This window comes from Pelophylax lessonae (genome assembly GCF_965119305.1).
Source record: "Pelophylax lessonae genome assembly, chromosome: 6".
NCBI classification, from domain to species: Eukaryota; Metazoa; Chordata; class Amphibia; order Anura; family Ranidae; genus Pelophylax; species Pelophylax lessonae.
The window spans coordinates 113,324,755-113,340,427 of NC_138773.1; the positions used below are offsets into that span (position 1 = coordinate 113,324,755).

Genomic DNA, 15,673 nt, shown 5'->3' on the forward strand with positions numbered 1-15,673 from the left:
CCACCACAATCACCGGAACATTCTCCACCGCCATCCTGTGAAGAAACCTCAACAGCTATATCGGAGGGAAGGCATAAATCAGCCAATACTGGCTCCAAGGAGCTACCAATGCGTCTGTGGCATCGACCAGAGGATCTCGAACTCTGGCCATGAACCTTTGCACCTCTTTGTTTAGCCGAGATGCAAACAGGTCAACCTCCGGGGTCCCCCAAAGGACACAGAGGAGACGGAACCCCTCTGGATGAAGGGACCATGCCCCGTGATCCAGAACCTGAAGACTCGCCAATTCTCCACTCCCAGAATGTGAACTGCAGAGACAGCCGGAACCAATCCTTCCGCCCACATCAGAATCTCGGCCACCTCCTGGGCTGCCCAGGCACTCTTTACGCCCCTTTGATGATTGATGTAGGCAACAACTGTGGCATTGTCCGATTGGATCCAAACCGGGAGACCGAGCAGTCGATTAGTCCATCGATCAGACAAATATCTTGATTGCTCTGAGTACCAGAACATTGATCGGTAAAGACGACTCCTCTGTCGACCAGACTGCCCGGGCACAGGGGGGTCAGCCAGCACCGCGCCCCAGTCCGACAGGCTGGCATCCGTGGTGACCACTGTTCACACCAGCGGTAAAAAGGACTTGCCCAGACTCAGGGCAGGCAACTTAGGCCAGCAACAGAGTGTTGACCTCGTGAGTCGGCTCCAAAAACTTATTCTGTAAGGACTGTAGATCCTTGTTCCACTTAAAGATCTCCTTTTGCAGAGGCCTGGAATGAAACTGAGCGAATGGGATCGCCTCGAAGGTTGACACCATGAGACTCAGGGCACTTACGGATGTCCGCAGAGAAGAGACATCGCTTTCCAGCCTTTGAAGTACAGGGGGGAAGACTTAAACCCCCCCCCCCCGTTAAGCCTTTTATGAACTCATCCACAGAGTCTCCAAACAATCGCTCACCAAGAAAGGGGAGATCTGTTAAGGCCTTCTGGAAGCCTGGTCAGCCGACCAGCTCCTAAATCACACCATACAGCGCAAGGCAATCCCTACCGCTGACCCTCTGGCAACCAGAGGGGGCCTTGTCCAAGGACTCATCACACAAACACCAGGGCCTGGGGCATCTGGTCCGTTAGTCCAATCAAGGTCAGGGGAACTATCTCAGCGTTCAATTTACCCCTAAGCACTTTAACCCATACCGTTACCATCTGTGAAACCAGAACAGACACCAAGATCGGTTTTTGTACCGAACCCGCCAAAATATGGAGGTGGCGGGAAAGGGATTTCACCCGTCTGTCCACCGGGTCCTTGAAAGCCGGGGAATCTTCCACGGGTACCACAGTAGATTTGTTAAACCTGGAAACAGGTTTAACAAATGACAGGTCCTCTATGCCAATCCGAATGCAAGGACAGGATTCCCTCAAAGAGGGGGTTGTCCGTGGCGACCAGTCTCTGAATCAGAAGACAGAGAAGACAACGGCCATTTTTGGTTTGCACATGTATCATGACAAGAACAACCTTTGATGCCAGACTTTCCAATGCTGCAGAAAAAGACACTATGGACTGCGAGCCGGACGTACCAGCAGTCGCACTGAGGGAGTCTGATGGAGAATTTACCACCTGGGACTCCAATCTTGTAATGTGACAAAAAAAAAAAAAAAGTGCACTGCCCCTTAAAATTCGCAATCGCGGTCCGCACCACCCGATCGCGCTGTACTCGGAGTTACCCTTTAAACAGGGGCAGGTAGCAGAGTGCACAGGGAATGCCCAGAAACGACCCCCATACTGTATTCAACTCACAGAGGAACCAGCAACGTCTGCAGCATGGAGAACTGAGCACAGAAAGTGATGTCACAGGAAGTGACATCAATCCACAAGAGGCCGAACTGCCTGCGTAGCTTCAGGCTACAACTAAATGGCGCCAACACAACTGCTTAGGAAGCCCAGGGAAAATGGCCACATCACCTCACACACAGGGAGCCGATGCCCACACCTAAGATGACGGCCAAGTGCTGCCATGTGGTCAGGACCTAGATACAAGGCCACACCAGGGATCTACCTAAACAGACCCCACAGGATAAGGTACCGCTGTATACCCCCACTCGGGTGCCAAGCGCTAAAATTGGATTTTTGACTTACCGTAAAATCCTTTTCTCTTAAGCTCATTGACAGACGGAGTCCTCTTTGATTAATATCAGTAGGGTTATACTGCCCCCTACAGGAGTAGGACACTAGGCAGGAAAAACGTTCTGGCCACACCTTAGGGGCAGTCCCAGAGGGTATATCCTCTCTCTCCCTGCTACAGGATGTCAGTTATGTAACAAAGCAGTGTCAGAGAATTTAACCCAACCCAACTTAAAAATAGAGGTGCGGGTACTGCGTCTGTCAATGAGCTTAAGAGAAAAGGATTTTACGGTAAGTCAAAAATCCAATTTTCTCTGTCGCTCATTGGCAGACGCAGTCCTCTTTGATTAATATCAGTAGGGACATCCCAAAGCAGTGCCACAAATGAGGGGTGGGATAACGGAAATCAAAATCCAATCCAGAAGGCACAACCGGAGCCAACCAGAAGTCTTAAAGGCTCATCGGACAAAAGGATGAGACTCAACTGAAAACCCAACAGAAAAAAACCCTCGAGGTAGACCAACGGTCCCCTCAAACAGCGGCCTGCAGAACCTTGCGGCCAAAAGAGGCATCCGCTGATGCCAGCACATCAACTTTATAAAATTTTGTAAAGGTATGAACCGACGACCAGGTAGCCGCCTTGCAAACCTGAAGCACCGACGCCTGATGGGCGGAAGGCCCAGGAAGCACTAAGCGCCCGAGTGGAGTGCGCCTTAACAGGGAACGGAGGAACCCGAACCTTAATAGAATAAGCCTGTACCACCGTCTGTCTGATCCATCTAGAGATAGTCGCGGCAGACGCAGGCAACCCCTTTCTAGGGCCATCCGTGATCACAAAAAGTGAATCCGTCTTACGATACGAGTCCGTAGTTTTCAAGTATACCCTGATTGCCCGAACCACATCCAAGGAGTGTAACGCAAACTCCTGAGGATGACTGGGCTTAGGACACAGGGAAGGTAGCACAATATCCTCATTTAGATGAAAATCTGAAACCACCTTAGGAAGGAAGGAAGGATGGATTCGGACGAAGAACCACCTTATCCCTATGAACCACCAGATATGGGGAACGACAGGACAATGCAGCCAGTTCTGACACCCTGCGTGCAGAAGTGATAGCCACCAAAAAGGCCACCTTCTGGGATAAAGTAAGCAAGGGAATCTTCCTAATATTTTCAAAGGGAGGTTTCTGAAGAACTGACAACACCAAATTAAGATCCCAGGGCGGCAAGGGCGCGCGCACCGGCGGAGCCAGGTGCCGCACCCCCTGGATGAAATTCCGCACCAAGGACTGAGTAGCCAGAGGCTTCTGAAAGAAGATTGCTAACGCTGAAACCTGACCCTTTATAGTGCTCAAGGCCAGTTTCTGCTCAACCCCCTGTTGCAGAAAAGCCAATATTCGGGCCACCGAGTAAGAACGTGGAGGAAACCCAAGGGATTCACACCACGCGATATAAGACTTCCATGTGCGATGATAGACCTTTCTGGAAGTCGCTTTCCTCGCTTTAATTAGAGTAGGAATAACTGAAGCTGACAACCCCTTGTCCTTCCCTTGAGGCAGGCTGGGTGTATCAAAGATGGCCTCCGCCATACAGGGGACACAGGCTACGCCAAAATGGCGGCCTCGCGTGCCCGCAACAGCGCTCCCTGCGGCTGCAGTCGACCGATTGATCGGTAAGTGCTTTGCATGACTTGCGGCGCTCCACTCCATCTTAGTCACTCAATCTATAATGCAGCTAGCAGTAATAGATTTTACCGGATTGTCAGCTCCCAAACCAAGCCTGCTGTCCTGGAAGGGGCGGCCTGGGCCCGAGTGCGGGAGGGAGCTCGCAGGGATGGATTGCGACCACCTCATCTTAGGAGGAGTGTGTTACAGGATAGAAGGGAACCCGGTCATGAGGGTCCGACCATCCCACGGATAGGCCCGCGTCCACCTGACAGTAGGGAAAGGGGACATTCTACTTACCATACCGGAACAGGCGGGCACCAACTCCTGACAGAACCCCTCTCCACCGAGGTGGGGGGGCTGTCAGCCAACAAGGACGCCGCGACTCCGTTTCAAACTGGTCGTGGGCGACCTGGCGAGGCGTTTAACTCGCGGGGCCAGTCCCCGTCCATGGGACATGTCGCAGCCGACCCAGCGTGGAGCTAGGGCCTGCACACGCTCGTAGGCCGGCTGGGGTGACCACTGGATCTCAACATCCAGCCCGTCGCCCAGCTCCAGCATAATTGCTTGAAGATCTCACATCTAAAAAAGCTTGCCAGGACCAGAGATGCCAGCAAGGAACTTAGGTCCTTACTCCTGACTAGGCAGAAAAAAACTGACATCCTGTAGCAGGGAGAGAGAGGATATACCCTCTGGGACTGCCCCTAAGGTGTGGCCAGAACGTTTTTCCTGCCTAGTGTCCTTCTCCTGTAGGGGGCAGTATAACCCTACTGATATTAATCAAAGAGGACTGCGTCTGTCAATGAGCGACAGAGAAATGTAGCGCCCCCCAAGCGGGAGGGCAGAGCCAGGATCCTGATAGACCAGGGCGATCTTTTAGGAAGACTAGGTCCTATTATCCCCAGGAATGGGCCCACATGCCCCCCCCCCAGAGGCCACTAGGGACATGGGGGGCTCAGTTTACTCACCATACAATGGAACGGGTGGGCTCCGCTCCGGACAGACCACCTCCCACCCTGAGTTTGGGTGCTGCCAGCTGAGAGGTACGCTGCGACTCAGGGCGTTCCAGGTCGATGCATGCCGGTGAGACATCCACTCGCAGGCTCGTCCCCGTCCACAGGGGCTCTGTCATGGCGAGGCCTAGTGTAGGACTATAACCTACTCATGCTTGTCGGCCGGGCTGGGAGACCATAAGGATCTATATTATCCAGTGCGAAACCTCAGCCGGCTGTCGCTTGTAGTTCACCAGGAGGATCCCCCTGACACTAGCTAGCGTTAGTGAGTAAAGAGAAATGAACAGAAAAATTCTTAAAAGAATAAAAAACTGAGAACTTAGTCCCAGCAGGAAACCTAGGTCCTACTCCTTCACTAGGCAGCAAAAAACTGGCTTGTGGCAGAGTATGTGTGGGGTTATGCCGTGAAGTACAGCCCCTGTAAGCGTGTCAGTGAATATTTTCCTGCCTAGTACTACTCCTGTAGGGGGCAGCATAACATATGGTATAAGAAGCATAAGAGCTGCGTCTGTCAATGGACGATAGAGAAATGTAGTTTGTTCCTTCACAGGATTCTGAGACACGCCATTTTTTAGGTCACAGCAAGTGTGGGGAGGAGAACCCCTTCCTGCTGTCACAAAAAAGGGGTGAGGGGGGAAATCAGGGGGATAAGAGGCAGGAGCTTGAACATTTTTGCTTCAAAAGGTGAACTTATCCTTTAATACCACTTTACCAATGGCTCTTTACTGGCACAGACCACAACTAATGCAAGAGCACGGCTAACATTCATTGCTAGAAAGCCCTGGTTCTGAAAACTATGAAAGCAGGAATATTTTTTTTTTTTTTTTTCTCAAAGCACTAGGCCAGATTGCCACTTTTACACTATTCTTGCCAGATGCCTCTTCGTCTATGAGGACGTATAGATGTGTAAAACCCCATGGACATGAAAAGCACTGCAAACTGGTGCTTTTGGGAGAAAGAGTTTGGGGATTTCTTTGCTTTGATTTCTTTACATACAAGATGTTGGAAACGTAAAATAATGTTGAAACACTGCAGAAATTATTATTCAGCACACTGCATGCCTTACCTTAGCAGAATGTTAACTTTAGGAAATCCCTCCCATTTGTTGCGACACTCAGGACATTCAGTTTTCTTTGATGAAACCCACCACAGGGCCAAACAGTGCCTACAAAAACTGTGCCCGCAGTTCAAAGTGGTAGGGTTCACCAAGATGTCATAACAGCAATTGCAGGAAAACTCGCTGACAGAGATATTCCTGTCTAATTTAGCTCCTGGCTTGGGGTTATCGTTGGCACTTTCCAACTTTACATCTTCTTCCATGGCTACTGCATATAAAGTCTTTGAGTCAAATAGGTTATCCAGAGCTTCAAGAAAAAGATTCTCCACCAGACACCACCAACCCTGAAAAAGTGAAAAAAAGTTATCTCACTTAGTGAAAACCTAAAATGGAGCAAATTAAGAAAGAAAGGTAGAAAGACAAAGAATTATGCGGCACGAGTAAAATGCCACAAAGTGATGTGTGGGTCAGTCACAAAAGAGGATTCACACAAAGGGTTTCTTTGCCATAAAAATCTAACTTTTTTTTTTTTTTTAACCACTTCCAAAGGGTTTATCTCAAAAAGAATTTCCAACCACAAACCTCAGTTAATCTTTTCCATTTATCTATAAGCAGCATTCGCAATTCAGGCACCCTTATAGTTCCAACAGTGCATGACAAGTAGGATTGTGAATGCTGTGGCGTTATTAAAGCGGAGTTCCGGCCACGAAAATGTTTTTTCAATAAAAATACCCCCAGGACAGTCAGGGCTAGTACATTCCACAATGGATAGCCTCTGTACTGTCCCGGGTCGCACTTACCTTTTAGAAGAAATACTTACCTTGAAAATTTCTTCTCCAGCGCTGCCATCTCGGATGTGGGCAGCTGAAGCCAGCGCATCCTCTTCCGTGTCTTCTTCTCCCAGAATGCGCCTGCACCGGCCTCGCTCGTCACTTCCGGTGCGGGAGCGCCATCCCTCCACAGCTTCTGGGCATGCCCAGAAGCGGTTTAGCAGGGAATGAGCGCCCGCACCGGCAGTGAGGAGCGGGGGCCGGTGCAGGCACATTGATTCCTGCGAGCGATGACGTTCAGCTCCCAGGAATCAATGCAAAGAGGAAGTGACGGCGAAGGCCGTGGCCGCAGAGGGAGGAAGTGGAAGAAAGGGGAGTATATTTTTCTTCAATAACAAGGTAAGTAAACAAAAAAAAAAAAATCGTAACTACCCATTTCTTTTACAGGTGACCAAAAGCAAGCGGATGGCCCAAAATCGATTGTCGTTTTTGTGGCCGTAACTCCGCTTTAAGCACTGTGTGGAGATGCAAACTATTACTGGGCAGTTCTTCCTGATCCTAGGTCTTACACCCTCAAGGAGGATATTCTCAGCCAGGGTTCCTCCACAGTTTGTTAGGACTTCTTGAGCAGTGGTTGGCATGATACCAATGATCTTTTTAACTGTCTATAAGGTTGGCATTCTGACCATCACTGAAAAGGGGTATGGCAATATTCACAATTGATCAATGTTTAGGGAAAATATTCTCACTGACCCCCGATAAATTAATTTTAGCAGAGGTTCCCTGAGATGAAGGCAAAAATGTTGAGAAAGACTGTCCCAAAGGGAGCTATCTATACAGTCCAGTGATCAGAAAGAGCAGTTGGCAGACATGGCTAGAAAGTAAATCTCCTTATTGGCTTCTATCAGGCTAAGAGAACACAGGATTCCAAGGCACTGTCCCATGTGCAGAAGTACTACGTTGCTCCTTATCAGGAACTATATACTTATGGTACGGATCTCTACCAATTTACCACATCAATCTTGGCTAATTAAATGGTGGATAATGGTGAAAATATTCCCTAAATGTTTCTAGATAATACCAGCAACAGAATGTGTCCTCCTCTTAACCCCACCAGTCTTCTGGTCAGACATAGGAAACACAGATATAGATGATTTTAGTATTGTCTGGTTGACCTCATTAACGTGATACATCTAAGATTTTTTCATAATGTTAATAGGCTTTGTAAATTATAGATACTTTTGAAATCCTGATGTTGTGGACCCTTGGTTCATTAAATAAGTTATCGTCTACCAAACCGTGAATACCACAGAGACATCTTGGATAAACACATACGATACAGAGGATCTATATACACATGCTGAACAAATAAGGGGAAATGGTTATCAAATACTTACCATAATTGTCCTTTCCTGGCCTATCCTCACGTCAGCACACAATTGGTTAACATCTCCTCTGGAGCCCATAGGACCGACTCTTTTTAGGTCAATAAAAAAAGACAGCCCCTCCCCCAACTGAAGTGTCCGATAACCTAGCCTGCGACAGGCCATGAGGGAGGGAGTCCTGTGCTGATGCGAGGATAGGCCAGGAAAATTACGGTATTTGATAATTTTCCCATTTTTTCTGGCCCACCTCACGTCAGCACACAACGGGGTATACCATAGCTGAATATAGGGCGGGAGAAAACACATGAAAAGAAACATTGACCATCAAAGAAAAGCTGCTGAAGTCAAAAACAATTGCTCTTTTGTCCAGTGGCGGGTGGTCAAGTTTTAAGATGGGGGGGCGCAAGACCATCCATTTTGACTCCTCCCATTTCACAGAAGCCCCACCCCTTATAGGCTCCACCCATTTTGTCCCCTGTATTGTGCTTGCATGAACAAATTCTCCCAATATCTCACATATTAAAGGGGTCCATCAGTACTAGTATATCCCATAATAGGGAGCAGGGGCCCTAACCCCACAGTACAGACCCCACAGCGCAGGCCCCTGAAGCACAAACCCCACAGCGCAGGCCCCTGAAGCACAAACCCCACAGCGCAGGCCCCTGAAGCACAAACCCCACAGCGCAGGCCCCTGAAGCACAAACCCCACAGCGCAGGCCCCACAGCACAAACCCCACAGCGCAGGCCCCACAGCACAAACCCCACAGCACAAACCCCACAGCACAGGCCCCCTAGCACAAACCCCACAGCGCAGGCCCCCTAGCACAAACCCCACAGCGCAGGCCCCCCTAGCACAAACCCCACAGCGCAGGCCCCCCTAGCACAAACCCCACAGCGCAGGCCCCCCTAGCACAAACCCCACAGCGCAGGCCCCACAGCGCAGGCCCCACAGCGCAAACCCCACAGTACAGGCCCCCTAGCACAAACCCCACAGTACAGGCCCCCTTTCAACGCAGTGACAAACGTACATGGTGCCCCCAATGCAGAGATCAGCGTGCGTACCCCCAATGTAGTGACCAGCATACACGATGCCCCCAATGCAGAGATCAGCGTGCGTGCGTACCTCCAATGCAGTGACCAGCATACATGCCCCCAATGCAGTGACCAGTATACATGCCCCCAATGCAGTGACCAGTATACATGTCCCCAATGCAGAGATCAGCGTGCGTGCCTCCAATGCAGTGACCAGTATACATGTCCCCAATGCAGCGACCAGTATACGTGTCCCCAATGCAGCGACCAGCATACGTGCCTCCAATGCAGTGACCAGTATACGTGCCCCCAATGCAGCGACCAGCATACGTGCCTCCAATGCAGTGACCAGTATACGTGCCCCCAATGCAGAGATCAGCATGCGTGCCTCCAATGCAGAGATCAGCATGCGTGCCTCCAATGCAGAGATCAGCATGCGTGCCTCCAATGCAGAGATCAGCATGCGTGCCTCCAATGCAGAGATCAGCATGCGTGCCTCCAATGCAGAGATCAGCATGCGTGCCTCCAATGCAGAGATCAGCATGCGTGCCTCCAATGCAGAGATCAGCATGCGTGCCTCCAATGCAGAGATCAGCATGCGTGCCTCCAATGCAGAGATCAGCATGCGTGCCTCCAATGCAGAGATCAGCATGCGTGCCTCCAATGCAGAGATCAGCATGCGTGCCTCCAATGCAGAGATCAGCATGCGTGCCTCCAATGCAGAGATCAGCATGCGTGCCTCCAATGCAGAGATCAGCATGCGTGCCTCCAATGCAGAGATCAGCATGCGTGCCTCCAATGCAGAGATCAGCATGCGTGCCTCCAATGCAGAGATCAGCATGCGTGCCTCCAATGCAGAGATCAGCATGCGTGCCTCCAATGCAGAGATCAGCATGCGTGCCTCCAATGCAGAGATCAGCATGCGTGCCTCCAATGCAGAGATCAGCATGCGTGCCTCCAATGCAGAGATCAGCATGCGTGCCTCCAATGCAGAGATCAGCATGCGTGCCTCCAATGCAGAGATCAGCATGCGTGCCTCCAATGCAGAGATCAGCATGCGTGCCTCCAATGCAGCGACCAGTATACGTGTCCCCAATGCAGCGACCAGCATACGTGCCTCCAATGCAGTGATCAGCATGCGTGCCTCCAATGCAGAGATCAGCATGCGTGCCTCCAATGCAGAGATCAGCATGCGTGCCTCCAATGCAGAGATCAGCATGCGTGCCTCCAATGCAGAGATCAGCATGCGTGCCTCCAATGCAGAGATCAGCATGCGTGCCTCCAATGCAGAGATCAGCATGCGTGCCTCCAATGCAGAGATCAGCATGCGTGCCTCCAATGCAGAGATCAGCATGCGTGCCTCCAATGCAGAGATCAGCATGCGTGCCTCCAATGCAGAGATCAGCATGCGTGCCTCCAATGCAGAGATCAGCATGCGTGCCTCCAATGCAGAGATCAGCATGCGTGCCTCCAATGCAGAGATCAGCATGCGTGCCTCCAATGCAGAGATCAGCATGCGTGCCTCCAATGCAGAGATCAGCATGCGTGCCTCCAATGCAGAGATCAGCATGCGTGCCTCCAATGCAGAGATCAGCATGCATGCCTCCAATGCAGAGATCAGCATGCATGCCTCCAATGCAGAGATCAGCATGCATGCCTCCAATGCAGAGATCAGCATGCATGCCTCCAATGCAGAGATCAGCATGCATGCCTCCAATGCAGTGATCAGCATGCATGCCTCCAATGCAGTGATCAGCATGCATGCCTCCAATGCAGTGATCAGCATGCATGCCTCCAATGCAGTGATCAGCATGCATGCCTCCAATGCAGTGATACATGTCCCCAATGCAGAGATCAGCGTGCGTGCCTCCAATGCAGTGATACATGTCCCCAATGCAGAGATCAGCGTGTGTGCCTCCAATGCAGTGATACATGTCCCCAATGCAGAGATCAGCGTGCGTGCCTCCAATGCAGTGATACATGTCCCCAATGCCGAGATCAGTGTGCGTGCCTCCAATGCAGTGAAACATGTCCCCAATGCAGAGATCAGCGTGCGTGCCTCCAATGCAGTGATACATGTCCCCAGTGCAGAGATCAGCGTGCGTGCCTCCAATGCAGTGATACATGTCCCCAATGCAGAGACCTCCTGCAGGGCACCCCAGGCGCCAGGTTGCGAATTCTAGTCGCAAATGCGACCTGGCGCCCGGGGTTTGTCGAGCCCTGTGGTATAGGATTATTGAAGCGGTTTGGTCACATACACTGGACTAGCGCCCAAGTTAATTTTAGTTCAAGTTTCAATGGGTCATTTTGACATTTAAAGGGGCAGCTGCCTTCACATAACATTTATTTATATAGAAGGTGGGGGTGGGTGCCGCTTATGTTTTTTCTGGGAAAGTTATAGCACCTACAAACGGTGAGATAGATATATATATATATATATATATATATATATATATATATATATATATATATATATACACATATACACACACACACACACACACACACACACATATACACACCCACACACTAGAATTCTATTTTTTTTTATACTACTAATGGCAGTGATCAGAAACTTATATTGGGACTGCGATAGTGCAGTGGGCAATCTGCCAATTACAGTGGGGGGAACTGACTGACATTGTCATCGCTAGTGACACTAATACAGTGATCAGTAATAATACTATACACCCTCACTGTACTAATGACACTGAGAGACATGCAAAAAATCCAGAATATTGCTCCTAAGATAACTATAGTGAAGTATTAAAAAATCACATCACAGGTATGACAGGAAAATAAAGGCAACGCGTTTCGCACTAAAATCAGCACTTACTCAAACCTCACTAACTAAAGACACTGACTAGGAAGGGGTTAACATCTAGGCCAATCAAGGTGTTAAATGGATGCCCGTGTAATACGTGTAACGTGTGCTGCTCTGCAGGCATGAGAAACTGAGGGACCAAACCCTCTGTAAAGAGCTCTATGTTGTTCACAAACACAGAGCTCTGGGTTGGGATTGGCCTTGTGCAATCAGTAGGTCCTGGCCGGTACTTGCTTAGAGGCTCCCGCTGTGTACAATCACAGCGGGAGCCGGACGGGGGAGGGGCACGCATCCTGAAAACGGAAGTAGGCAGCGACGACTCGCCCACAATACATTGCAGGTGGGTGGACTTTAAGTGGTTAAGGACATACAGGCTGGTATCGATATGGAAAAGTACCACACTTTCAAAAAAAAAAAAAAAAAAAGGGTCAGGAACTTCTTAACCCACACTGCTCATGGTTAGTGCAGCTCATTGAAATGAATGGCAAACATGCACGTGTACACATAAAGCAAGTCCAATAGCGCTGCAATGCACAGAATCTGTTCTTTAAAAGAAGTTTGTTTCTTTTTTTAGATTTATACTTACCTAGGTGGATACAGTATCGGTCCGACGCTGCATCTGTTCCTCCCCGCCAGCTCTAATGCTGAGAACTGAGCGATCAAACCCAGCTGATCGCTCTGTTCTCAGAGATTTGTGAGCAGAGTGGCGGTGACTGTCAGCTCACTGGAGCGCTGGCCTGTGGAGGGGGCGGGAGCAGCCGGCTAATGCTCTTAGCGGCTCACTGAGAAGAGTCGGTTGCCGGTGCAGGCATTTTGGGCAGGTCCCAAGCATACGGTCACAGAGCCTAGATCAGCTCTGTGACATCAGCTGACAGCTGAAAACGGGTCACAGGGGAAGTACAGACAAACAAAGCTTTCACTGTACTTTTTACTTTTTCTTTAAGAGCCTGTTCATTAAAATGCAGCGGTTTAGTGTGCGGGCAACAGCTATTTTCAACTGCAGACCGGGGGGGGGGGGGGGGGAGCGTTGTGGCACATGGTTTATCGCATCAAACAGCTTTATTTATTTTTTTCTTGTTACAGCTTTATGTGAAGCACACAAAGTGACACTTCATTCATGTCCCTAGCCAGCTGTGCTTGCTATGCGGTGACTTGCAGTGTCATCCAATTTGGTGCAATATTATACAAACTCATTCTGGTGTGAATGACACTGAAAACTAGTGTTAGTGTCATTGCAGTTACCTGCATTAATCCACGAAGAACCCTTAGGTAAGTGCACATAGTGTTTATGTCAGGAGAACAAGGTGTGGAGAGAAGAACAGTCTGTGAATGAGCTGAGAGGGTGTCCATGTGATGGCAGGCGGTGATGTGAGGACACATGTGGTGCAGCAGGTGGTAGCAGCCAAAACAACCCACATAGGAGCCGGGGACAGCTCTGTCCTCCAGTGTCAGCACTCCCTGTCCTCTCCATAGTGTGGGCACTCATCCCAGGAAGCATTAGGTAAGCTAAAAGTGAAGACCTCAGACACCTATAGCTAAGAAACAAGACTGAGCTGTGTGATAACACTCCGACAGACACATAACACAGGCCTCTATGTCATTACAGCAGGGTCTAAGCCCAGGAAAAGCACTCACCGTCTTCCGGTTCTGTCAGACATTCCGAGGAGAACGCCATATTTCTTAGCTTCCCCACATCTCTTTCCTTTTCCGCCCGGCCAGCGCCGCGATTGGTGCACCTCTGCGCATGCGCCTTACCGCTGTCGTCTGCAGCCGCCTGCGTCCCTGTGTAGACGTTCAAAGGTGTGCTCACTGTAAGGGGTGCTGTGTAACGTTAAAAAACCATACCCCGTGGAGAAACCATACCCTCGTCACTTCCGGGCTGAAACAGTTGAGCAGCGCAGCAGTGCGCATGCTCAGAGCCCCGGATACGTGATTGAACATTAAAGAATTAGACAAGTGCGCATGCTCGGTGGGCATGAAATTCTCACGGCACTGTGTCTAATGTAAAACTTGCGGCGCTTACATTAAAACAGCTCATCTGAAACGTAAATCATCTCCGCTCTTCGCCCTGTCACTGCCCTCATCTCCGGTAATAAATATAAAAGCGGATCACGGAGCCACGATCGCCGTCACATTTACATCACATACACCCGCCACCGCTTTTATATTTATTACCGGAGATGAGGGCAGTGACAGGGCGAAGAGCGGAGATGATTTACGTTTCAGATGAGCTGTTTTAATGTAAGCGCCGCAAGTTTAACTACCGTGAGAAATCCATACCCTCCGTAGCGGAACCGGAAGTGATGAGGGTATGGTTTTCTCACGGGTATGGATTTTTCACGGAACATGCTGGCCTGATTCACGTGACCACCTAGAGAGGTCTACACAGCACAGCGAATGGTCATCTATGATATATAAACCGAGGCTGACTCCTACAGACAGATTACAAAGTTTTCTATTTTTTTATTTCATTTACTTTTTTTACCCACATGCCTACTGGGGAAATTAAAATTTGTTTGCACACATGTTCAAATTTAGAAAATTAGCCTAGGTTGACGCTGGTGCGACGCTGGGAACCACATGTGATACAGATGGAGATCACCCTGCTTTCCTGTTCAAATGACATGCAGTGCGATTTGTGCTTCTTCATTTTGTATGGCTCAAAGCACAAAAAAGGTGCATGCACATTTTTTTGTGCATGCACCTTTTTTTTGTGCCGCACAGGAATTAGATCGGATAGGTGTTCACACTCAAGCGATTCAATTCTGTAATCGTACTGCATTTTCTCTCCCCCCCTCTCTCTCTCTCTGTCCTCTCTCCCCCCCTCCCTCTCTCCCCCCCCCCTTTGTCCTCTCTCCCCCCCCCTTTGTCCTCTCTCACCCCCTTCCTCCCTCTCTCCCCCCTTCCTCCATCTCTCCCCCCCCCTTTGTCCTCTCTCACCCCCTTCCTCCCTCTCTCCCCCTTTCCTCCATCTCTCCCCCCTTCCTCCCTCCCTCTGTCCTCTATCCCCCCTTCTGTCTTCTATCCCCCTCCCCCGTCCTCCCCCCGTCCTCTCCCTCCTTCTCCCTGTTCTCCCTCCCCCTGTCCTCTATCCCTCTGTCCTCCCTCCCTCTGTCATCTCTCCCTTCCTCTCTCCGTCCCTCTGTCATCTCTCCCTCCCTCCCTCTGTCATCTCTCCCTCCATCATCTCTCCCTCCCTCCCTCTGTCATCTCTCCCTCCATCATCTCTCCCTCCCTCCCTCTGTCATCTCTCCCTCCCTCCCTCCCTCATCTCTCATATCTCCCTCCCTCTGTCATCTCTCCCTCCCTCCCTCTGTCATCTCTCCTCTCTCCCTCCCTCCCTGTGTCATCTCTCCCTCCCTCTGTCATCTCTCTCTCCCTCCCTCCCTCTGTCATCCCTCCCTCCCTCCGTCATCTCTCTCTCCCTCCCTCTGTCATCCCTCCCTCCCTCTGCATTGAAAGGGGTCACGTTGGCCATTCTGCATTAAAGGGGTCACGCTGGTTATTCTGCATTCAAAGGGGTCACGCTGGTTATTCTGCATTAAAGGGGTCACGCTGGTCATTCTGCATTGACAGGGGTCACACTGGTTATTCTGCATTAAAGGGGTCAGGCTGGTTATTCTGCATTGAAAGGGGTCACGCTGGTCATACTGCATTGAAAGGGGTCACGCTGGTCATTCTGCATTGAAAGGGGTCACGCTGGTTATTCTGCATTGACAGGGATCACGCTGGTTATTCTGCATTGAAAGGGGTCACGCTGGTCATTCTGCATTAAAGGGATCACGATGGTCATTCTGCACTAAAGGGGTCAC

The 15,673-nt window shown here is 50.1% G+C and overlaps 1 protein-coding gene across 2 annotated transcripts in view; it reads right to left on the reverse strand.

The window, feature by feature from the left end:
* Positions 1–13,591, reverse strand: part of BFAR (bifunctional apoptosis regulator) — a 93,099-nt gene extending 79,508 nt beyond the window's left edge. For both annotated transcript variants that reach the window (XM_082261994.1, XM_082261995.1), the window contains exons 1-2: positions 13,497–13,591; positions 5,860–6,194 (exon numbers count right to left, since the gene is read on the reverse strand). In XM_082261994.1, the coding sequence (XP_082118120.1) occupies positions 5,860–6,113 (254 nt within the window). In that variant the 5' untranslated portion in view covers positions 6,114–6,194; positions 13,497–13,591. The remainder of the gene's footprint in view (positions 1–5,859; positions 6,195–13,496) is intronic.
* Positions 13,592–15,673: the final 2,082 nt, after the last annotated feature.